This window comes from Oncorhynchus clarkii, unplaced genomic scaffold (genome assembly GCF_045791955.1).
Source record: "Oncorhynchus clarkii lewisi isolate Uvic-CL-2024 unplaced genomic scaffold, UVic_Ocla_1.0 unplaced_contig_8789_pilon_pilon, whole genome shotgun sequence".
Taxonomy (NCBI): Eukaryota; Metazoa; Chordata; class Actinopteri; order Salmoniformes; family Salmonidae; genus Oncorhynchus; species Oncorhynchus clarkii.
Genome location: NW_027260938.1, coordinates 187,693 through 213,431, shown reverse-complemented (window position 1 = coordinate 213,431; position 25,739 = coordinate 187,693). Strand labels below are relative to the sequence as shown.

At 43.6% G+C, this 25,739-nt stretch overlaps 1 protein-coding gene across 1 annotated transcript in view; it reads right to left on the bottom strand.

Moving 5' to 3' along the window:
* Positions 1-617: 617 nt before the first annotated feature.
* The window catches only part of LOC139402448 (uncharacterized), a 56,815-nt gene continuing 31,693 nt past the window's right edge, over positions 618-25,739 (bottom strand). The window contains exons 9-16 of the mRNA XM_071146403.1: positions 21,881-24,361; positions 19,932-20,069; positions 18,400-18,489; positions 14,771-14,857; positions 13,918-14,095; positions 13,517-13,747; positions 3,270-3,488; positions 618-1,990 (exon numbers count right to left, since the gene is read on the bottom strand). Coding sequence (XP_071002504.1) covers positions 1,617-1,990; positions 3,270-3,488; positions 13,517-13,747; positions 13,918-14,095; positions 14,771-14,857; positions 18,400-18,489; positions 19,932-20,069; positions 21,881-24,361 — 3,798 coding nt within the window. The 3' untranslated portion in view covers positions 618-1,616. The remainder of the gene's footprint in view (positions 1,991-3,269; positions 3,489-13,516; positions 13,748-13,917; positions 14,096-14,770; positions 14,858-18,399; positions 18,490-19,931; positions 20,070-21,880; positions 24,362-25,739) is intronic.

Here is a 25,739-nt window from a genome sequence, read left to right as displayed (position 1 = left end):
TTTTACTATTTTCTACATTGTAGAATAATAGTGAAGACATCAAAACTATGATATAACACATATTGAATCATGCAGTAACCAAAAAAGTGTTTTGGCAAAAATGTCCTGGTACTGGGTAAAGTTCATGATGCCGTTGACCTTACCAAGGGCCCCAGACCAGTGGAAGGTCAATAGCCCCATAACATTACAGATCCATCAGCAAGTTCTACAGTAGTTGTGGGCTTCTTTTGCTCCACTGGTCTGGGGCTCTTGGTAAGGTCAACGGCATCATTAACTTTTATCCAGTACCAGGACATTTTAGCCAAAAAACTGGTTGCCTCTGCACACATCAAAATCCACAAATGAATGGTTATTTGGCCACAAAATCAACATTTTGCAATGGCTATCTCAGTCTCCGGACTGAAAACCCATTGAAAACTGGTGGTTTGAATAGAAGAGGGCAATGGTCTACGATCCCTCCTAATGTGTTCTCCAACTAATAAAGCATTTTAGAAAAAGGCTCATTGCCGTTATCCTCACAAGGTGAAGTATTGAAAGGCAATATGTACATTGTTAAGTCATGCCAATAAAGTAATTTGAATTGAATTGAAATGTACTGAAAACGGGTATGAATCATTTGGACCTTTGTGCGAAAAAGACGACTAAGGTTTTTAAACAAAATCTCTTCATCTGAGCAGTTGTATTAGTATAAACAAATATAATTTCCCTTTTTTTAGCATAGCAATCTAGCTCAGTATTTTAATTGTTTTATGCAGTCATTATTGCTCATCTTTATCAAGGGTGTCAATCATTTATCAAGGGTGTCAATCATGTATCAAGGGTGTCAATCATTTATCAAGGGTGTCAATCATGTATCAAGGGTGTCAATCATTTATCAAGGTGTCAATCATGTATCAAGGGTGTCAATCATTTATCAAGGGTGTCAATCATTAATCAAGGGTGTCAATCATTTATCAAGGGTGTCAATCATTTATCAAGGGTGTCAATCATGTGTCAAGGGTGTCAATCATGTATCAAGGGTGTCAATCATTTATCAAGGGTGTCAATCATTTATCAAGGGTGTCAATCATTTATCAAGGGTGTCAATCATTTATCAAGGGTGTCAATCATGTATCAAGGGTGTCAATCATGTATCAAGGGTGTCAATAATTTCAGGGCCCACTATTATCCAGGACACACAGCTTGTTTTACCTGTATTTTTAGGACTTAGGACTACCAGCACACACGGATGGTTCAAACACAAATAGATTAGCTACTGTATGTAGCAGGTGTCATTTAATGAGCACCACACATTAATACACAACGCCTGCTTGGTTTCCAATCCTTATTGAGTAAAAATACAGAGTACAGCAGCCCTCACATAGCAAACTGAAGACGTCAGAGTTCAGACGTGCTGCTATGATGATAACTTCAGTCCGTTATAACTCCGCTGTCTGGCAAGAAAGGACTGTAAAAGTAAAAAAGGACTTCATAAATATCAAATCAAATTTTATTTGTCACATGCGCCGAATACAACAGTGAAATGCTTTCTTACAAGCCCTTAACTAACGATGATGCAGTTTTAAGAAAATACCAAAAGAAAGATAAGAGAAATATGTGATTGATTGATAACAGCTTCAGTCTTTCTTCCCAAAGAACTTGTTGAAGACAGACTTCTTGCGTGGTGGAGGCAGACCGGTGCAGGACCTCAGAGATGGTTCCTGGTCGTGGTGGTACATTGCTTGGTGCTGGTGAAACTGCCTTCTTGTAGTAGAGTCCTGGTGATATGAGTGGTGCTGCCATCCATCCAGCAGGGGGCGCTGTGGGTCAGTGTGACTGGTGATAGATGGACCACTACCATCACAACTGAGAGTGGGAGAGGCGGCAGACTGCTTGCCTCCTATAATCATAGTCACGGAGTAGTTTGACCCACAGTCCAGACCCACTGATCCGTAGTCCCGGCCTCTGCCTCCTGGGGGCAGCAACGCTGGTTTAGTATTCTGGTACCTTGCTGAGAGAGCAGAACATGTGCATAAATACCAGACAGATTCTTTTTTTCCAGTCAAGGCCTGGCATAGTTAAAGGTGCTCAGGTCTGAGAGAGCTATTGGGCTGAGCAGTGAGTGAGGCTGAGGGGAACTGGGTGGGTAGTGATAGTAGGGTGGTCAGTGTAGTGATAGTGGGGTGGTCAGTGTGTTAAACTGGGTGGGTAGTGATAGTAGGGTGGTCAGTGTGTTAAACTAGGTGGGTAATGATAGTGGGGTGGTCAGTGTAGTGATAGTGGGGTGGTCAGTGTAGTGATACTGGGGTGGTCAGTGTGTTAAACTGGGTGGGTAGTGATAGTGGGGTGGTCAGTGTGTTAAACTAGGTGGGTAGTGATAGTGGGGTGGTCAGTGTAGAGGTAGTGGGGTGGTCACTGTAGTGGTAGTGGGGTGGTCAGTGTGTTAAACTAGGTGGGTAGTGATAGTGGGGTAGTCAGTGTAGTGATAGTGGGGTGGTCAGTGTGTTAAACTAGGTGGGTAGTAATAGTGGGGTGGTCAGTGTAGTGATAGTGGGGTGGTCAGTGTGTTAAACTAGGTGGGTAGTGATAGTGGGGTGGTCAGTGTGTTAAACTAGGTGGCTAGTGATAGTGGAGTGGTCAGTGTGTTAAACTAGGTGGGTAGTGATAGTGGGGTGGTCAGTGTAGTTATAGTGGGGTGGTCAGTGTGTTAAACTAGGTGGGTAGTGATAGTGGGGTGGTCAGTGTAGTGATAGTGGGGTGGTCAGTGTGTTAAACTAGGTGGGTAGTGATAGTGGGGTGGTCAGTGTGTTAAACTAGGTGGGTAGTGATAGTGGGGTGGTCAGTGTGTTAAACTGGGTGGGTAGTGATAGTGGGGTGGTCAGTGTGTTAAACTAGGTGGGTAGTGATAGTGGGGTGGTCAGTGTGTTAAACTAGGTGGGTAGTAATAGTGGGGTGGTCAGTGTAGTGATAGTGAGGTGGTCAGTGTGTTAAACTAGGTGGGTAGTGATAGTGGGGTGGTCAGTGTAGTGATAGTGGGGTGGTCAGTGTGTTAAACTAGGTGGGTAGTGATAGTGGGGTGGTCAGTGTGTTAAACTAGGTGGGTAGTGATAGTGGGGTGGTCAGTGTAGTGATAGTGGGGTGGTCAGTGTGTTAAACTAGGTGGGTAGTGATAGTGGGGTGGTCAGTGTGTTAAACTAGGTGGGTAGTGATAGTGGGGTGGTCAGGTATTAGGTGGCAGGTATTAGTGAGGTTAGGGGAACTTGCATTAGTGTCTGTGATGTGTTACTTACCTGAGGTAAATGAGTGACACTTGTTCACTTGACTGAGCCAGTCCTGACCACCTCTATAGACAGAGGAGAAAGGAGGAGAGACAGGGGAGTGGAGGGAGAATGGAGGGATGGAGGACGAGTTGTGGAGGGAGAAAGGAGAGATGGAGGAGTGCAAGGAGGAAGGGCTGTTCTCCCTGGATCTACCACACAGTTTCTGTCTCAGGGAGTCATAGTTATCTTCTAGAGAGAGGGAGAGAGAGAGAGACAGAGGGGGAGAGAGAGACAGAGGGGATAGAGAGAGTGTGGAACAGCGAGAGACAGGCAGCGGGATGAGGGAGAGAAAAGGAGAGCGATCGGAGAGAGACGGGGAGAGGGAGAGAGGAGGAGGTGCGAGACAGAGGGAGGAGGGGGGGGAGAACAGGTGAGAGAGATTGGGGGAGTGAGCGAGACAGAGGGAGGAGGGGTGGGGGAAACAGGTGAGAGAGATTGGGGGAGTGAGCGAGACAGAGAGGAGAGAGACACAGAGGAGAGAGAAGTGGGAGAGGGACAGAGGGAGGAGAGGAGGGGGAGCGATGGATGGTGAGAGAGAGAGGGGGGAGAGAAAATAAAAATGTTGTCACCATTTGTAATGAAGCCACAAAACATCCCTGCAATTCAAAGCAGTGGAAACCCAAGAGTTGAAAAGAGTCCTGAATGTCAGCTACAAAACAGAGACCGATCCTGACCAAGCTCAGCGACCACCAATTGGATAAAAAGGGAGACACAGAAAGACATGGCTAACCAAAGAGGAGCGTCTTTGTGGTCACTGCAACACAGGGGAAAACATTTTAAAAAAAATGAAATGTTAAAATTCAGCTAGAGCGAAAGCCCCAGCCTCATATGGACACATTGATACACCATGATCCATTGGAGGCTACAGACATGAGAGCATAGAACTCAGAGATAACCTATAGGTCAATGTAGCAGTAGGTCTATAACTCAGAGATAACCTATAGACCAATGTAGCAGTAGGTCTATAACTCAGAGATAACCTATAGACCAATGCAGCAGGGGGTCTATAACTCAGAGATAACCTATAGACCAATGTAGCAGTAGGTCTATAGGTCAATGTAGCAGCAGGTCTATAGGTCAGTGTAGCAGTAGGTCTATAACTCAGAGATAGTCTATAGACTAATGTAGCAGTAGGTCTATAACTCAGAGATAACCTATAGACCAATGTAGCAGTAGGTCTATAACTCAGAGATAGTCTATAGACTAATGTAGCAGTAGGTCTATAACTCAGAGATAACCTATAGGTTATAGGTTACTGTCTTGACCTCTTGTTACGGTGCGTGAATGAGGACCCAAAAGCGAATTAACGTAAACAGAGCTTCTTTAATAACAAAACAAAACGTAGGCTCAGATGGACCGGCAGGTTCCGACAGGACAGGACAAGGTTGCAGCAAACATGACGATAGTCTGGTTCAGGCATGAACAACACAAACAAGAATCCGACAAAGACAGGAGCAGAAACAGAGAGAGATATAGAGGACTAATCAGAGGGAAAAAGGGAACAGGTGGGAAAAGGGGTGACGAGGTAGTTAGGAGGAGACAAGGCACAGCTGGGGGAAAGAGGGGGAGAAAAGGTAACCTAACAACGACCAGCAGAGGGAGACAGGGTGAAGGGAAAGGACAGAAACAAGACACAACATGACAGTACATGACACCTCTTGCTAGTGAAGTGCAACATTGTATCAAATCATCGACTGGATCTGTCCAAAAGCTGTTGCTAGCGAACTTCCAAAGTTGTATCAACGAGCCTATTCCCGGGCCCTCAGATTCCCGGAGCTGTTTTTTTATGACGTTTCTGTGTGGTCACAAGTGGTCTGCGTTTGTGAGGTTGGTTCTACGTACTGCCAAATTCTCTAAAATGACATTGGAGGCGGCTTATGGTAGAGAAATTAACATTAAATTCTCTGGTGGATATTCCTGCAGTCAGCATGCCAATTGCATGCTACCTCAAAACTTGAGACATCTGTGGCATTGTGTTGTGTGACAAAACTACACATTTTAGAGTGGCCTTTTATTGTCCCCAATTGTCCTGTGTAATTATCATGCTGTTTAATCAGATTCTTCATATGAAACACCTGTCAGGAGGGTGGATTATCAAAGGAGAAATGCTCACTAAAAATGAGAGAGAAATAAGGTTTTTGTGCGTACGGAACATTTCTGGGATCTTTTATTTCAGCTCATGAAACATGGGACCAACACTTTACATGTTCTGTTGATATTTTTGGTCAGTATACACTACCAGTCAAAAGTTTGGACACACCTACTCATTCCAGGGTTTTACTTTATTTGTTACTATTTTCTACATTGTAGAATAATAGTGAAGATGTCAAAACTATGAAATAGCACATATGGACTCATGTAGTAACCCAAATATATTTTATTTTTGAGATTCTTCAAAGTAGCCACCCTTTGCCTTGATGACAGCTTTGCACACACTTGGCATTCTCTCAACCAACTTCATGAGGTAGTCACCTGGAATGCATTTCATTTAACAGGTGTGCCTTGTAAAAAGTTAATTTGTGGAATTTCTTTCCTTCTTAATGCGTTTGAGCCAATCAGTTGTGTTGTGACAAGGTAGGGGTGGTATACAGAAGATAGTCCTATTTGGTAAAAGTCCATATTATTGCAAGAACGACAGTCCATCATTACTTTAAGACATGAAGGTCAGTCAATCCGCAAAATTTGAAGAACTCAAGTGCAGTCGCAAAAACCATCAAGCGCTATGATGAAACTGGCTCTTATGAGGACCGCCACCAGAAAGGACCCAGAGTTGCGTCTGCTGCAGAGAATACATTCATTAGAGTTCCATCCTCAGAAAATTGCAGCCCAAATAAATGCTTCACAGAGTTCAAGTAACAGACACATCTCAACATCAACTGTTCAGAGGAGACTGTGTGAATCAGGCCTTCATGGTTGAATTGCTGCAAAGAAACCACTACTAAAGGACACCAATAAGAAGAAGAGACTTGCTGGGCCAAGAAACACGATGTCATGACTGTCCAGTAGAATCCAAATAGTTCAGATCAGGTTTGCAATGAATAACTTCAATCAGACCTCCTCTCACCCGTAGAGGGGGAAGGAAAGAACTAGAGGGGATTAACAACTCACGTCCTGTTGTAAATCAAGGGAGAAGATCCAGGCCTGCCCTCTCCAAATTCACCAAAGGAATGTGCTTTGTCTCCAACAGACCTTTTCCTGCAGAAACTCTAACACGTTCAAAAGCAACTACTGGAACTATATTTCTAACATAGAACGTGGGAAATGGTCAGAGGTCATCTATAGACCACTAATGTCATTTTGTTTGTTATTCTGTGATGTCATTAAAAATATTATAAAGGAAATCCTGTAACTTGGAAAGTATACCCACTACATGTATGAAGTTTCCATACTATGCGTTGTGCATATAATATGAACAATATTGAAAGCGTTTTTTTTTTTTTTAAAGAGGGATGTGATTTGAGAATCTATAAGAGATAATTGTTTTCCACAACTTTGTACAGTGAGCAGTCACCGCCCCGAGAACGTGTCAGCCTGCCGGAACCACCCCCTTCAAGCAAAAGACCATGTTAGACCATAAAAGCGTGATGCTGCAGCTGCTTGTTTAAAGTGGTTTGAACTTTGACTCTCAACACGAGGTGGAAACGATAAACTCACCTCCAGGACAATCTCTGGTACAGCTGATTAGCTGTCCTAAATAAAGTATCTTCGAAAGCTAATTTAAGTAGGACCATCCTGTTAGTCTGCTCAAACCATCGTATTACGCAACTCTCGTCACCACATTAAACCATTGATACGGCTAGCTAGCCTATCTTCAAAGAAGCATCTTCAAGAGCGAATTGGAAGGAAAATCAACTCTGTAGTTCTGTTCAGGACTTCACAACAAGTCACCGAATACCAGACAAGCGTACCTTACAAGCGTACCGCAAAAAGGCCCAGCCCCCTTTCCAAGTCTGCCCTGTTCACCGAGAGACCCGCTGCGGACCAAGGCATTTCATGTGAATACATTCATGATTTCTCACTCAAAGCGGGTTGCAGTTTGTAACCCGTATAAGGATAAAGTGACAGTGGCCAGCTGTCTACACAGTTCTGATAAGCTACTGCTGTTCAATCAGACCATAGGAACTTGGCAGTAGCTGTCACTGAGTGCTTCTCTGAGTCCACCTAGTGGTAACTTCTATACCTGCACCTTCTCCATTTGACAGGACATCAAACAGGTATTCTACGAAGCAGTGGTTCCCAAACTTTTTTTAGCCCTGGCACACGTTGATGTGATGTGACATTCTGCGTCACACCTAAAAAAGGCCTAATCATTTATTTTGGTGGTAATGACCTCCATCTCATCTCATCCATACTGCAAACAATCCATTTTCTGTGAATTTTTTTTTGCACATTAAATAGGGTTTATGTTGAAATTGTCATAGTATGTATTGATAGTTACTCACGATGGTTAATTTGTGTGTACCATTTTAAGATCGTCCCATGAATCTGTGCCAGAAAGAAGAAAATGTAGCTCCTGTAAAATCTGTTTTTCGATTTTAACAGGTTGGGAGACAGACGACCTGTGTTCTGCATTGTAAAGGTGTGACTACGGACACTAACGGGTTGGGAGACAGACGACCTGTGTTCTGCATTGTAAAGGTGTGACTACGGACACTAACGGGTTGGGAGACAGACGACCTGTGTTCTGCATTGTAAAGGTGTGACTACGGACACTAACGGGTTGGGAGACAGACAACCTGTGTTCTGCATTGTAAAGGTGTGACTACGGACACTAACGGGTTGGGAGACAGACGACCTGTGTTCTGCATTGTAAAGGTGTGACTGCGGACACTAACGGGTTGGGAGACAGACGACCTGTGTTCTGCATTGTAAAGGTGTGACTGCGGACACTAACGGGTTGGGAGACAGACGACCTGTGTTCTGCATTGTAAAGGTGTGACTACGGACACTAACAGGTTGGGAGACAGACGACCTGTGTTCTGCATTGTAAAGGTGTGACTACGGACACTAACGGGTTGGGAGACAGACGACCTGTGTTCTGCATTGTAAAGGTGTGACTACGGACACTAACGGGTTGGGAGACAGACGACCTGTGTTCTGCATTGTAAAGGTGTGACTGCGGACACTAACGGGTTGGGAGACAGACGACCTGTGTTCTGCATTGTAAAGGTGTGACTACGGACACTAACAGGTTGGGAGACAGACGACCTGTGTTCTGCATTGTAAAGGTGTGACTACGGACACTAACGGGTTGGGAGACAGACGACCTGTGTTCTGCATTGTAAAGGTGTGACTACGGACACTAACGGGTTGGGAGACAGACAACCTGTGTTCTGCATTGTAAAGGTGTGACTACGGACACTAACGGGTTGGGAGACAGACAACCTGTGTTCTGCATTGTAAAGGTGTGACTACGGACACTAACGGGTTGGGAGACAGACGACCTGTGTTCTGCATTGTAAAGGTGTGACTGCGGACACTAACGGGTTGGGAGACAGACGACCTGTGTTCTGCATTGTAAAGGTGTGACTGCGGACACTAACGGGTTGGGAGACAGACGACCTGTGTTCTGCATTGTAAAGGTGTGACTACGGACACTAACGGGTTGGGAGACAGACGACCTGTGTTCTGCATTGTAAAGGTGTGACTACGGACACTAACGGGTTGGGAGACAGACGACCTGTGTTCTGCATTGTAAAGGTGTGACTACGGACACTAACGGGTTGGGAGACAGACGACCTGTGTTCTGCATTGTAAAGGTGTGACTACGGACACTAACAGGTTGGGAGACAGACGACCTGTGTTCTGCATTGTAAAGGTGTGACTACGGACACTAACGGGTTGGGAGACAGACGACCTGTGTTCTGCATTGTAAAGGTGTGACTGCGGACACTAACGGGTTGGGAGACAGACGACCTGTGTTCTGCATTGTAAAGGTGTGACTACGGACACTAACAGGTTGGGAGACAGACGACCTGTGTTCTGCATTGTAAAGGTGTGACTACGGACACTAACGGGTTGGGAGACAGACGACCTGTGTTCTGCATTGTAAAGGTGTGACTACGGACACTAACGGGTTGGGAGACAGACAACCTGTGTTCTGCATTGTAAAGGTGTGACTACGGACACTAACGGGTTGGGAGACAGACAACCTGTGTTCTGCATTGTAAAGGTGTGACTACGGACACTAACGGGTTGGGAGACAGACGACCTGTGTTCTGCATTGTAAAGGTGTGACTGCGGACACTAACGGGTTGGGAGACAGACGACCTGTGTTCTGCATTGTAAAGGTGTGACTGCGGACACTAACGGGTTGGGAGACAGACGACCTGTGTTCTGCATTGTAAAGGTGTGACTACGGACACTAACGGGTTGGGAGACAGACGACCTGTGTTCTGCATTGTAAAGGTGTGACTACGGACACTAACGGGTTGGGAGACAGACGACCTGTGTTCTGCATTGTAAAGGTGTGACTACGGACACTAACGGGTTGGGAGACAGACGACCTGTGTTCTGCATTGTAAAGGTGTGACTGCGGACACTAACGGGTTGGGAGACAGACGACCTGTGTTCTGCATTGTAAAGGTGTGACTACGGACACTAACGGGTTGGGAGACAGACGACCTGTGTTCTGCATTGTAAAGGTGTGACTACGGACACTAACGGGTTGGGAGACAGACGACCTGTGTTCTGCATTGTAAAGGTGTGACTACGGACACTAACGGGTTGGGAGACAGACGACCTGTGTTCTGCATTGTAAAGGTGTGACTGCGGACACTAACGGGTTGGGAGACAGACGACCTGTGTTCTGCATTGTAAAGGTGTGACTACGGACACTAACGGGTTGGGAGACAGACGACCTGTGTTCTGCATTGTAAAGGTGTGACTACGGACACTAACGGGTTGGGAGACAGACGACCTGTGTTCTGCATTGTAAAGGTGTGACTACGGACACTAACGGGTTGGGAGACAGACGACCTGTGTTCTGCATTGTAAAGGTGTGACTACGGACACTAACGGGTTGGGAGACAGACGACCTGTGTTCTGCATTGTAAAGGTGTGACTACGGACACTAACGGGTTGGGAGACAGACGACCTGTGTTCTGCATTGTAAAGGTGTGACTACGGACACTAACGGGTTGGGAGACAGACGACCTGTGTTCTGCATTGTAAAGGTGTGACTACGGACACTAACGGGTTGGGAGACAGACGACCTGTGTTCGGCATTGTAAAGGTGTGACTACGGACACTAACGGGTTGGGAGACAGACGACCTGTGTTCTGCATTGTAAAGGTGTGACTACGGACACTAACGGGTTGGGAGACAGACGACCTGTGTTCTGCATTGTAAAGGTGTGACTACGGACACTAACGGGTTGGGAGACAGACGACCTGTGTTCTGCATTGTAAAGGTGTGACTACGGACACTAACGGGTTGGGAGACAGACGACCTGTGTTCCGCATTGTAAAGGTGTGACTACGGACACTAACGGGTTGGGAGACAGACGACCTGTGTTCCGCATTGTAAAGGTGTGACTACGGACACTAACGGGTTGGGAGACAGACGACCTGTGTTCTGCATTGTAAAGGTGTGACTACGGACACTAACGGGTTGGGAGACAGACGACCTGTGTTCTGCATTGTAAAGGTGTGACTACGGACACTAACGGGTTGGGAGACAGACGACCTGTGTTCTGCATTGTAAAGGTGTGACTACGGACACTAACGGGTTGGGAGACAGACGACCTGTGTTCTGCATTGTAAAGGTGTGACTACGGACACTAACGGGTTGGGAGACAGACGACCTGTGTTCTGCATTGTAAAGGTGTGACTACGGACACGTTAGATTCTATAGCAGAGGCTGTGGTACAGCAAAGCCCAGAGCCACATCTGAATAAATAACTGATTTATTCTATCTTGTCCATGCTACTGGTTTTCACAGACAACGTAACGTGATAAAGAAGACTGCTGGTGATGCGCACCCCTCAGGTGATACATGTAACAACAGCCTGAGCACACTGGACTGGAACCACCTATACAGATGGAACCATGTGTAACCATTGAATGTGTTATCTGACTAACACTAGTGCTCCCAAGTCAACATTACATGTCCACAGGTCACCTTTATAAGTGAGTGTTCCATTTAAAAAAAAATGATTAGGAAAAGTTTAACAGCAAACCTGTACACTAGAAGAGTGATAGTGTATTAGAGTACCAGAATACCAGTAGTATAGTGTATTAGAGTACCAGAATACCAGTAGTATAGTGATAGTATATAGGAGTACCAGAATACCAGTAGTATAGTGTATTAGAGTACCAGAATACCAGTAGTATAGCGTATTAGAGTACCAGAATACCAGTAGTATAGTGTATTAGAGTACCAGAATACCAGTAGTATAGTGATAGTATATAGGAGTACCAGAATGCCAGTAGTATAGTATATTAGAGTACCAGAATACCAGTAGTATAGCGTATTAGAGTACCAGAATACCAGTAGTATAGCGTATTAGAGTACCAGAATACCAGTAGTATAGTGATAGTATATAGGAGTACCAGAATACCAGTAGTATAGTGTATTAGAGTACCAGAATACCAGTAGTATAGCGTATTAGAGTACCAGAATACCAGTAGTATAGTGTATTAGAGTACCAGAATACCAGTAGTATAGCGTATTAGAGTACCAGAATACCAGTAGTATAGTGTATTAGAGTACCAGAATACCAGTAGTATAGTGTATTAGAGTACCAGAATACCAGTAGTATAGTGTATTAGAGTACCAGAATACCAGTAGTATAGCGTATTAGAGTACCAGAATACCAGTAGTATAGTGTATTAGAGTACCATAATACCAGTAGTATAGTGTATTAGAGTACCAGAATACCAGTAGTATAGTGTATTAGAGTACCAGAATACCTGTAGTATAGTGTATTAGAGTACCAGAATACCAGTAGTATAGTGATAGTATATAGGAGTACCACAATACCAGTAATATAGTGTATTAGAGTACCAGAATACCAGTAGTATAGTGATAGTATATAGGAGTACCAGAACACCAGTAGTATAGTGTATTAGAGTACCATAATACCAGTAGTATAGTGTATTAGAGTACCAGAATACCAGTAGTATAGTGTATTAGAGTACCAGAATACCAGTAGTATAGTGATAGTATATAGGAGTACCAGAATACCAGTAATATATTGTATTATAGTACCAGAATACCATTAGTATATTGATAGTATATAGGAGTACCAGAATACCAGTAATATAGTGTATTAGAGTACCAGAATACCAGTAGTATAGTGATAGTATATAGGAGTACCAGAATACCCGTAATATAGTGTATTAGAGTACCAGAATACCAGTAGTATAGTGTATTAGAGTACCAGAATACCAGTAGTATAGTGACAGTATATAGGAGTACCAGAATACCAGTAATATTGTGTATTAGAGTACCATAATACCAGTAGTATACTGTATTAGAGTACCAGTATACCAGTGGTGTAGTGTATTAGAGTACCAGAATACCAGTAGTATAGTGTATTAGAGTACCAGAACACCAGTAGTATAGTGTATTAGAGTACCAGAATACCAGTGGTATAGTGATAGTGTATTAGAGTACCAGAATACCAGTGGTATAATGATAGTGTATTAGTGTACCAGGATACCAGTAGTATAGTGTATTAGAGTACCAGAATACCAGTAGTATAGTGACAGTGTATTAGACTACCAGAATACCAGTGGTATAGTGTATTAGAGTACCAGTATACCAGTGGTATTGTGTATGAGAGTACCAGAATACCAGTAGTATAGTGTATTAGAGTACCATAATACCAGTAATATAGTGTATTAGAGTATCAGTATACCAGTGGTATAGTGTATGAGAGTACCAGAATACCAGTAGTATAGTGTATTAGAGTACCAGAATACCAGTAATATAGTGTATGAGAGTACCAGTATACCAGTAGTATAGTGATAGTATATTAGAGTACCCATATACCAGTAGTATAGTGTATTAGAGTACCCATATACCAGTAGTATAGTGTATTAGAGTACCAGAATACCAGTAGTATAGTGTATTAGAGTACCAGTATACCAGTAGTATAGTGATAGTATATTAGAGTACCCGTTGTGTCCTTAAATCATCTACAAGTAATAAATAGTACTTTGGATCCATCCTACTTTAGGTTGATTCTGTATATCCCAGAGCCAGACTCTTACCACGACGGCCTGTATGTGATGAGGATGTTGGGTCCTGCTGTTTCTCTGGGTGCAACTGAGGGATCTGACGGTGAGTCTCTCTGGTCTCTCTGGTCAGGACAACTATCTCCTTGGCTCTGGCCGTCCCCCTGCTGGTACTTTGTGAGAGGAAAGAGGTGGTGAAGGGGGCGGGGTGGTCCTGAACCAAGAGGTCGCTGGGTGACGTCATGGAGGAGACATGCTCACTGGGCACTACAGGAAACACACAGATACACAGACAAGAGCTATAGTCAATGCATTTTTAAATACATAACAGGTGGCATATATTAACTCTCTGTTCATTATGAGTATAATATTGCAGACTTTTTACTCAATAGTTGTGTTTACCCATAGAAATGAGATGCTGTATATTTTGTGTTTACCACTGTTGGCTTGTATTTTCAGCATCCATTTCTTCATCATGAATCGGTTTGCTGTGTTGAGGAGGTACTCTGAGCCATCTCTTAAGCGCAGACTGAAACACTGTGGTTTCTTAGTGTTCTCTGGGGCTGAGACACATTCTGCTCCCGTCAGGGTTAGAGACAGGCCACACACACAGTTCTGTAGGACACAGGGACATTACTGGACAATTGTATCCATTTGGGACTACTGAGAATAGAATTGTCTTCTGAAACATTGTAGAATAAATCACATTTCTGATCACTGTCAACTGGCGTCCCATCTCACAACACAAGGACAAGGACCTTACTGGAATAATTTATAAACACATGGTTTATATGGATGTTTCAAGATGTAACCATGAAGAGAGAACAAGACAGACATAAACCCATGTCTTATCCATCAGACAGCGCGACTGTGTTAGTGATGAGCGGGTTGACTCATAACCCGGGTTGATAACAAGTACGTTATCACCCACAGGAAACACATTGACACGTATTGTATCACCCACAGGAAACACATTAACACGTATGTTATCACCCACAGGAAACACATTGACACATGTATGTTATCACCCACAGGAAACACATTAACACGTATGTTATCACCCACAGGAAACACATTGACACGTATGTTATCACCCACAGGAAACACATTAACACATATGTTATAACCCACAGGAAACACATTAACACGTATGTTATAACCCACAGGAAACACATTGACACGTATATTATAAACCACAGGTAACACACTGAAACATGTATGAAAGACGACAAGTACCAGCAACCCCTATTTGACCTTTTATGTCTGAACTAGCGTCCTGCCTTGTCTCACCCTCAGTGTATCCTTTCTGTCTTGGTAGAAGCAGAGTGTCTGTTTGTAAAGCACTGCATGATGGGAGCTCCATGCTCGAGACCTGGCCTAGAATAGACAGACATATTAACTATCTGGAAACATGGCCTAGAAAAGACAGACACATTAACTAGATGTAAACATGGCCTAGAAAAGACAGACACCTTAACTAGATGTAGTCATGGCCTAGAAAAGACAGACACATTATCTATCTGGAAACATGGCCTAGAAAAGACAGACACATTATCTATCTGGAGACCAGACTTAGAACAGACAGACACATTATCTATCCGGAGACCAGACCTAGAACAGACAGACACATTAACTATCTGGAGACCAGGCCTAGAAAAGACAGACAGACACATTAACTCTCTGTAAATGTTGTAGATGTTGTAGTGTAGAGAGTAGATTTAATGGCTGTAGTATACAGTGTCAATGTAGTATAGTGTGTACATGATGGAGTATAGAGTTTAAATGGTGTACTGCCTGTAGTATAGAGTGTAAATGGTATAGTGTCTGTAGTATAGAGTGTAAATGTCGTATAGAGTGTAAATGTAGTATAGAGTGTAAATGATGTAGTGTCTGTAGTATAGAGTGTAAATGGTGTAGTGTCTGTAGTATAGAGTGTAAATGTAGTATAGAGTGTAAATGGTGTAGTGTCTGTAGTATAGAGTGTAAATGTAGTATAGAGTGTAAATGTAGTATAGAGTGTAAATGGTGTAGTGTCTGTAGTATAGAGTGTAAATGTAGTATAGAGTGTAAATGGTGTAGTGTCTGTAGTATAGAGTGTAAATGTAGTTTAGAGTGTAAATGGTGTAGTGTCTGTAGTATAGAGTGTAAATGTAGTATAGAGTGTAAATTGTGTAGTGTCTGTAGTATAGAGTTTAAATGTGGTATAGAGTGTAAATGGTGTAGTGTCTGTAGTATAGAGTGTAAATGTAGTATAGAGTGTAAATGGTGTAGTGTCTGTAGTATAGAGTGTAAATTGTGTAGTGTCTGTAGTATAGAGTTTAAATGTAGTATAGAGTGTAAATGGTATAGTGTCTGTAGTATAGAGTGTAAATGTCGTATAGAGTGTAAATGTAGTATAGAGTGTAAATGGTGTAGTGTCTGTAGTATAGAGTGTAAATGTAGTATAGAGTGTAAATGGTGTATAGAGTGTAAATGGTGTAGTGTCTGTAGTAGAGAGTGTAAATGTAGTATAGAGTGTAAATGGTGTAGTGTCTGTAGTATAGAGTTTAAATGTGGTATAGAGTGTAAATGGTGTAGTGTCTGTAGTATAGAGTGTAAATGTAGTATAGAGTGTAAATGGTGTAGTGTCTGTAGTATAGAGTTTAAATGTGGTATAGAGTGTAAATGGTGTATAGAGTGTAAATGGTGTAGTGTCTGTAGTATAGAGCGTACATGTAGTATAGAGTGTAAATGGTGTAGTGTCTGTAGTATAGCGTGTAAATGGTGTAGTGTCTGTAGTACAGAGAGTACATGGTGTATTGTCTGTAGTATAGAATGTACATGGTTTATTGTCTGTAGTATAGAGTGTAACTATAGTATAGAGTGTAACTATAGAATAGAGTAACTATAGTGTAGAGTGTAACTATAGAATAGAGTGTAACTATAGAACAGAGTGTAGCTATAGAATAGAGTAACTATAGTATAGAGTGTAACTATAGTATAGAGTGTAGCTATAGTATAGAGTGTAACTATAGAACAGAGTGTAGCTATAGAATAGAGTAACTATAGTGTAGAGTGTAACTATAGTATAGTGTAACTATAGTATAGAGTGTAACTATATAACAGAGTGTAACTATAGTATAGAGTGTAACTATAGTATAGTATAACTATAGTATAGTGTAACTATAGTATAGAGTGTAGCTATAGAATAGAGTAACTATAGTATAGAGTGTAACTATAGAATAGAGTGTAGCTATAGTATAGAGTGTAACTATAGAACAGAGTGTAGCTATAGAATAGAGTAACTATAGTGTAGAGTGTAACTATAGTATAGTGTAACTATAGTATAGAGTGTAACTATAGAACAGAGTGTAACTATAGTATAGAGTGTAACTATAGAATAGAGTGTAACTATAGAATAGAGTAACTATAGCGTAGAGTGTAACTATAGTATAGTATAACTATAGTATAGTGTAACTATAGTATAGAGTGTAACTATAGTATAGAGTGTAACTATAGAATAGTGTAACTATAGTATAGAGTGTAACTATAGTATAGAGTGTAACTATAGTATAGAGTTTAACTATAGAATAGTGTAACTATAGTATAGAGTGTAACTATAGAATAGAGTAACTATAGTATAGAGTGTAACTATAGAATAGAGTATAACTATAGTATAGAGTGTAACTATAGAATAGAGTATAACTATAGTATAGAGTGTAACTATAGTATAGAGTGTAACTATAGTATAGTATAACTATAGTATAGTGTAACTATAGTATAGAGTGTAACTATAGTATAGAGTGTAACTATAGTATAGTATAACCATAGTATAGTGTAACTATAGTATAGAGTGTAACTATAGTATAGTATACCTATAGTATAGAGTGTAACTATAGTATAGTATAACTATAGTATAGTGTAACTATAGTATAGAGTGTAACTATAGTATAGTATAGCTATAGTATAGAGTGTAACTATAGTATAGTATAACTATAGTATAGTGTACCTATAGTATAGAGTGTAACTATAGTATAGAGTGTAACTATAGTATAGAGTGTACCTATAGTATAGAGTGTAACTATAGTATAGAGTGTAACTATAGTATAGAGTGTAACTATAGAATAGAGTGTAACTATAGTATAGAGTGTAACTATAGAATAGAGTATAACTATAGTGTAGAGTGTAACTATAGTATAGTATAACTATAGTATAGTGTAACTATAGTATAGAGTGTAACTATAGTATAGAGTGTAACTATAGTATAGAGTGTAACTATAGTATAGAGTGTAACTATAGTATAGAGTGTAACTATAGAATAGAGTATAACTATAGAATAGAGTAACTATAGTATAGAGTGTAACTATAGTATAGAGTGTAACTATAGAATAGAGTATAACTATAGAATAGAGTAACTATAGTATAGAGTGTAACTATAGTATAGAGTGTAACTATAGTATAGAGTGTAACTACAGTATAGAGTGTAACTATAGTATAGAGCACAAATATAGTGCAGAGGGTAAATGTTGTAGTGTCTGTAGTATTGTGTAGTACAGACTATACATGTTGTAGTGTCTAGCACAGAGTGTAAACATTGTACTATACAGTGCACATGTGTTGTAGAGTGTAAATCTTGTAGTGTATAGTGTAAATGTTTTAGTATAGAATGTAAATGTAGTGTGTAGTGTAAATGTAGTATGGAGTTTAAATGTTGGAGTGCAGAGTGTAACTTTTGGAGTATAGAGTGTAAATGTAGCATTGAGTGTACATTTTGTATAGTGTGTAAATGTAGTATTGAGTGTAAATGTAGTATTGAGTGTAAATGTAACACAGAGTGTAAATGTAATATAGAGTGTAAATGGAGTATAAAGCATAAATGTAGTAGTATCGGTTGTAAATGTAGTATAAATGCAATATCTGTTGTATTGTTCCCCTCTCACCTTCTTCCCTCCCAGCTGCAGCTTGTGTTTCCTCTCCAGAGTTCCCTCCATCGTCTGCAGCTCAGACCCACTCCCATTCTGATGACAGGTCTGAAAGAAATACATGACCAAAGAGATCAATACATCCCAATATCAGCTAGAGATCAATATATCAGCTAGAGATCAATACATCCCAATATCAGCTAGAGATCAATATATCCTAATATCAGCTAGAGATCAATATATCAGCTAGAGATCAATACATCCTAATATCAGCTAGAGATCAATATATCAGCTAGAGATCAACACATCCTAATATCAGCTAGAGATCAATACATCCCAATATCAGCTAGAGATCAATATATCCTAATATCAGCCAGAGATCAATACATCAGCTAGAGAGAATACAAATATCAGCTAGAGATCAATACATCCCAATATCAGCTAGAGATCAATATATCCTAATATCAGCCAGAGATCAATACATCAGCTAGAGATCAATACATCCTAATATCAGCTAGAGATCAATACATCCTAATATCAGCTAGAGATCAATACATCTTAATATCAGCCAGAGATCAACACATCCCAATATCAGCCAGAGATCAATATATCCCAATATCAGCTCAACACATCCCAATATCAGCCAGAGATCAACACATCCCAATATCAGCCAGAGATCAATACATCCCAATATCAGCCATCAACACATCCTAATATCAGCCAGAGATCAATATATCCCAATATCAGCCAGAGATCAATACATCCCAGTATCAGCCAGAGATCAATACATCCCAATATCAGCCAGAGATCAATATATCCCAATATCAGCCAGAGATCAACACATCCCAATATCAGCCAGAGATCAACACATCCCAATATCAGCCAGAGATCAATACATCCCAATATCAGCCAGAGATCAACACATCCTAATATCAGCCAGAGATCAATATATCCCAATATCAGCCAGAGATCAATACATCCCAGTATCAGCCAGAGATCAATACATCCCAATATCAGCCAGAGATCAATACATCCCAATATCAGCCAGAGATCAACACATCCCAATATCAGCCAGAGATCAACACATCCCAATATCAGCCAGAGATCAACACATCCCAACCAGACACAAAAATTTAACTTTTATTCACTCAATAGAAAAGGCACAAGATGCCTAACTAGCTGACTAACTAGAGGACTAACCAGACTTACCAGATGGCTAACCAGATGGCTAACAAGATGACTAACTAGCTGACTAACTAGTTGACTAACCAGAGGACTAACTAGATTACTAACCAGATTGCTAACTCAATGAACAACTAGCTGACTAACTAGTTTACTAACTAGAGCACTAACTAGATGACTAACTAGATGACTAACTAGATGACTAACTAGATGACTAACTAGATGGCTAACTAGATGACTAACCAGATGACTAACTAGATGACTAACTAGCTGTATGACTGTGTTGTCTTTTCCTCCAGGTCACCCTCCATAGTGCCACATTGTCCCCCTGTGGCCAGTCTCTGTCCCTGCTCCTCCAGGCCTCTCACCATAGTGCCACATCGCCCCCCTGTGGCCAGACTCTCTCCATGCTTTTCCATGACACCTTCCAGAGTGCCACAACTTGTAGCTCGCTGATTGTTTCCGTGCAGACCCATGTGGACAGACAGCAGACTCATTGATGGGTCCTGGAGAGAGGGGAGAGGTCCTCTCAGGGTCAAGATTGACATTCACTGAGTTTATTTACAAGTATTTGCTGAATGGAGTCATTTGTCTGTTACTGTCAAGCGAAAATTGATAACAGTTGTACATAAAAAAGAGTGAAACAGTGATAAGAAATACAACTGAAACAGCAGAGTAGAGACAGCAGAGTAGAGACAGCAGAGTAGAGACAGTAGAGACAGCAGAGTAGAGACAGTAGAGTAGACAGCAGAGTAGAGACAGCAGAATAGAAACAGTAGAGTAGAGACAGTAGAGTAGAAACAGTAGAGTAGAGACAGCAGAGTAGAGCCAGTAGAGAAGAGACAGCAGACTAGAGACAGCAGAGTAGAGACAGTAGAGTAGAGACAGCAGAGTAGAGACAGCAGAGTAGAGACAGTAGAGTAGACAGCAGAGTAGAGACAGCATAATAGAAACAGTAGAGTAGAGACAGTAGAGTAGAAACAGTAGAGTAGAGACAGCAGAGTAGAGACAGTAGAGATAGCAGACTAGATACAGTAGAGACAGCAGAGTAGAGACAGTAGAGGCAGTAGAGTAGAGAAGGCAGAGCAGAGACAGCAGAGTAGAGACAGCAGAGTAGAGACAGTATAGTAGAGACAGTATAGTAGAGACAGCAGAGTAGAGACAGTAGAGTAGAGACAGTATAGTAGAGACAGTATAGTGGAGACAGTAGAGTAGAGACAGTAGAGTAGAGACAGCAGACTAGAGACAGCAGAGTAGAGACAGTAGAGACAGTAGAGACAGTAGAGTAGAGACAGTAGAGACAGTAGAGACAGCAGAGTAGAGACAGCAGAGTAGAGACAGTAGAGTAGACAGCAGAGTAGAGACAGCATAATAGAAACAGTAGAGTAGAGACAGTAGAGTAGAAACAGTAGAGTAGAGACAGCAGAGTAGAGACAGTAGAGATAGCAGACTAGATACAGTAGAGACAGCAGAGTAGAGACAGTAGAGGCAGTAGAGTAGAGAAGGCAGAGCAGAGACAGCAGAGTAGAGACAGCAGAGTAGAGACAGTATAGTAGAGACAGTATAGTAGAGACAGCAGAGTAGAGACAGTAGAGTAGAGACAGTATAGTAGAGACAGTATAGTGGAGACAGTAGAGTAGAGACAGCAGAGTAGAGACAGTAGAGATAGCAGACTAGATACAGTAGAGACAGCAGAGTAGAGACAGTAGAGGCAGTAGAGTAGAGAAGGCAGAGCAGAGACAGCAGAGTAGAGACAGCAGAGTAGAGACAGTATAGTAGAGGCAGTAGAGTAGAGAAGGCAGAGCAGAGACAGCAGAGTAGAGACAGCAGAGTAGAGACAGTAGAGTAGAGACAGCAGACTAGAGACAGCAGAGTAGAGACAGTAGAGACAGTAGAGACAGTAGAGTAGAGACAGTAGAGACAGTAGAGACAGCAGAGTAGAGACATCAGAGTAGAGACAGTAGAGTAGAGACAGCAGAGTAGAGACAGCAGAGTAGAGACAGTAGAGACAGAGTAGAGACAGAAGAGTAGAGACAGAAGAGTAGATACAGCAGAGTGGAGACAGTAGAGACAGAGTAGAGACAGAAGAGTAGAGACAGAAGAGTAGAGACAGTAGAGTAGAGACAGTAGAGTAGAGACAGTAGAGTAGATACAGCAGAGTGGAGACAGTAGAGACAGAGTAGAGACAGAAGAGTAGAGACAGAAGAGTAGAGACAGTAGAGTAGAGACAGTAGAGTAGAGACAGTAGAGCAGAGAAAACAGTAGCTCAGTGATCTCTGAGGTCAAAGTCAGTGAGCCTGTCAAAAGTAGACCTCACCTTTGGACAACCTGTGTCCTCCATCTTCTCCTCCTCATCCTCTTCCTCCTCCTCTCTATACTGGTAGATATATCTCTTCTGGTCCTCCATTTCCGGCAGCTTGACTGGTTCTGCTGCCGTTTCATTGACCAGTGGTGTGGTCCTCCAGGGTTGGTCCTGAATAGGGAAAGCTGCCCAGGACCTCATGTCTCTGTTAGCCAGCATAGGGAGCTCTTCTCTGGAGTTAGGGTCTTGGCTAAAGCCCTGGTCCTGGTTCTGGTCCTGGTTGTACCCCAGTAGGGTTTGGAGGGAGGAGGGGAGTGTGAATTCAGCCACCAGAAGGTTAGGGGCAGAAGTTGTTATCAGCTTTCTGTAGGGGGTAGCCTGGGGCTGGGCCTGGGGGGGTGAGAGGGGGTCTGTGGTCAGTCCTGGGGTGTTGCTACTTCCCCCCTCCTTCTCCTCTTGGTGTGGCTGGTACATGATGTCAGAGGAGATACTCTGTCTGTAGCCATTGCTATGGTTCCAGATGTCCTCCAGCTCCTCCTCTACCTCCTCAAACTGCTGGTGGTCTGGATGGATGGTGAGGTCGGGGTCGAGCGGATCAGAGTCGAGTTCTGTCTCTGTCTGGTGGTGTCTGTTTCTGGGTGTTGTTTTGGTCTCTGGGTGGGCAGGAGCTGGGGTTTCTGTGGGATTTTCCCTGGGTGTGGACACAGCCTCCATGCGCCCCTCCTCCAGAGACACTAGCCTCCCCACCACAGTCCTCATGGGCTGGGGCTCTTGGAGAACATCAGGTGCATTGAGCTTCAAGCTCCCAGAGTTGGAGACACCAGAGATGCCAGAGTCCATAGAGTCTTGCATCATACTCCCTAACCCACTGACCTTCAGATTCACAACCATCTGAGAAGCCTGGCTGGTCTCCTGGAGGTCAACACTCTCTCTATGGGTCTTCAACCTATGATGGTACTGGTGTCCATTGAGGTCCTGAATGAGGCACTCGTGGTTCTGATAGGCTGAGGAGGGACAGGGGTCCTTGCTCTCATGGTTCTTATAGGCTGAGGATGGACAGGGGTCCTTGCGCTCATGGTTCTGATAGGCTGAGGAGGGACAGGGGTCCTTGCGCTCATGGTTCTGATAGGCTGAGGAGGGACAGGGGTCCTTGCGCTCATGGTTCTGATAGGCTGAGGAGGGACAGGGGTCCTTGCGCTCATGGTTCTGATAGACTGAGGAGGGACAGGGGTCCTTGCTCTTTACAATAGGACTTCTACTAACCATGGTCGTTTCCATGTAATTGTAATGGTCTCGGTTCATTGGAGTGGGACTCTTTGGGCAATAAGCTGTGATTGGTGGTTGCTTGCTGAAGATGAGCTCCGACCACTCTTGCTCAGGCTCCTGGAGTACGGTCTGGATCTGTGATAGGGATAGGTCATTGCTTGATACGTTCTGATCCCAGTCCTCATCCAGGGCAGGAGGAGGAGGAGGAGGAAAATCTGTATCTAGATTAGACAGAGGCTCTAGCTGAACAGCCTGTGTCAGTGGCTTTGTCTGTTTTAGTATTTGTGTCGGTGTCTGTCTCAGTAGTGGCTGTGTCTGTGTCAGTAATGGTTGTGTCTGTGTCTGTATCTGTGTCAGTAGTGGTTGTGTCTGTGTCGGTAGTGGTTGTGTCTTTGTCAGTAGTGGCTGTGTCAGTGTCAGTGTCAGTAGTGGCTGTGTCTGTATCTGTGTCATTGTTTCATATCTGTAAGTAGTGACGGCCTCATTGTCTGGTCCTCTGTGCGTGTCTGAGGGAGGGGAGCGGGTATGTTTGAAAGAGCTGAGGGCTGCATGTGTCTCTGTGTGAGGGTTGGGATTGAGGTTTGGGTTGGGGGTTCCCCTGTGTTCTGGGAGTCCTATAGTGATGACATCCTGTATACTGGGGATCAACCTCATGTCTTTGGAGAGGTCGAAGGTCAAAACAGACCCCAGAGACAGGAACCTGCAGTGGCTCCTCACCTGGCCCCTGGGTGGAGCTATAGAGACTGCCTCTGTCACTGCATAGGGGCTGACAGTGGAGACCCCAGAACATTCATCTTCAATATCCCTGGCCAATGGGTTATCCATGTAGTCCACGAGTTCCACCCCCTGCCCTGGCCCCACCCCCTCGGCCTTTAATAGGCTCTTCTTCTTCCTCCGGCCCTCCTTCATTGGCCAGGTCTGGGTGTCGTACAGCGTGATTTGCTGGGGTGCAGCTTCAGCAGGACATGCCACCTCTGTCTGCTCCTCCCCCTCTACAACCATGATTTTCTGAATGGTGTGGCGGCCAGCGTCTCTCTTCCTTCTCCTCTTCTTGCTCCTTATCTTCAGACTAGAGAAGATGGAGGTGTTCTTGGGCAGGGAGGAGGAGAAAGAGACGCAAGATTGAGGAGCCCCGGAGGAGGAGGAGGGGGATGAAGAGGAGGAGGTCTTGGTGTGGAGGCGGGGCAGTAAAATACTCTCGTATGCAGAAGCTGATGTCATGTTGTTGTCCTTTAAATAGAGGAGGACAGAACACAGGTTTAGACAGGAGAGAAGGAGATATGATTAGAGACAGGGTTAGAGAGGGAAGGGAGAGGAGAGGAGGAGATAAGAAAAGAGACGGGGTTAGAGATGGAGAGGAGAAGAGAGGAGAGGAGTGGAGAGGAGAGAGGATATTAGACAGGAAAAGAGAGGGAGAGGAGAGGAGGGGCGGAGATAAGAGAGGAGACAGGGAGGAGAAGAGACAGGGATGGAGAGGGAGAGGAGAGGAGACAGGGTTAGAGAGGGCGAGGAGAGGAGACAGGGTTAGAGAGGGCGAGGAGAGGAGACAGGGTTAGAGAGGGCGAGGAGAGGAGACAGGGATAGAGAGGGAGAGGAGAGGAGACAGGGTTAGAGAGTGAGAGGAGAGGAGACAGGGATAGAGAGGGAGAGGAGAAGAGACAGGGATAGAGAGGGAGAGGAGACAGGGATAGAGAGGGAGAGGAGAGGAGACAGGGATAGAGAAGGAGAGGAGAGGAGACAGGGATAGAGAGGGAGAGGGAGAGGAGACAGGGATAGAGAGGGAGAGGAGAGGAGACAGGGTTAGAGAGGGAGAGGAGAGGAGACAGGGATAGAGAGGGAGAGGAGAAGAAACAGGGATAGAGAGGGAGAGGAGAGGAGACAGGGATAGAGAGGGAGAGGAGAAAGGGATAGAGAGGGACAGGAGAAGAGACAGGGATAGAGAGGGAGAGGAGACAGGGATAGAGAGGGAGAGGAGAGGAGACGGGGTTAGAGAGGGAGAGGAGACAGGGATAGAGAGGGAGAGGAGAGGAGACAGGGTTAGAGAGGGAGAGGAGAGGAGACAGGGATAGAGAGGGAGAGGAGAAGGGACAGGGATAGAGAGGGAGAGGAGAGGAGACAGGGTTAGAGAGTGAGAGGAGAGGAGACAGGGATAGAGAGGGAGAGGAGAAGAGACAGGGATAGAGAGGGAGAGGAGAAGGGACAGGGATAGAGAGGGAGAGGAGAGGAGACAGGGATAGAGAGGGAGAGGAGAGGAGACGGGGTTAGAGAGGGAGAGGAGACAGGGATAGAGAGGGAGAGGAGAGGAGACAGGGATAGAGAAGGAAAGGAGAGGAGACATTGTTAGAGAGGGAGAGGAGACAGGGCTAGAGAGGGAGAGGAGAAGGGACATGGATAGAGAGGGAGAGGAGACAGGGATAGAGAGGGAGAGGAAAGGAGACAGGGATAGAGAGGGAGAGGAGAAGAGACAGGGTTAGAGAGGGAGAGGAGAGGAGACAGGGTTAGAGAGGGAGAGGAGAGGAGACAGGGTTAGCGAGGGAGAGGAGACAGGGATAGAGAGGGAGAGGAGACAGGGATAGAGAGGGAGAGGAGAAGAGACATGGATAGAGAG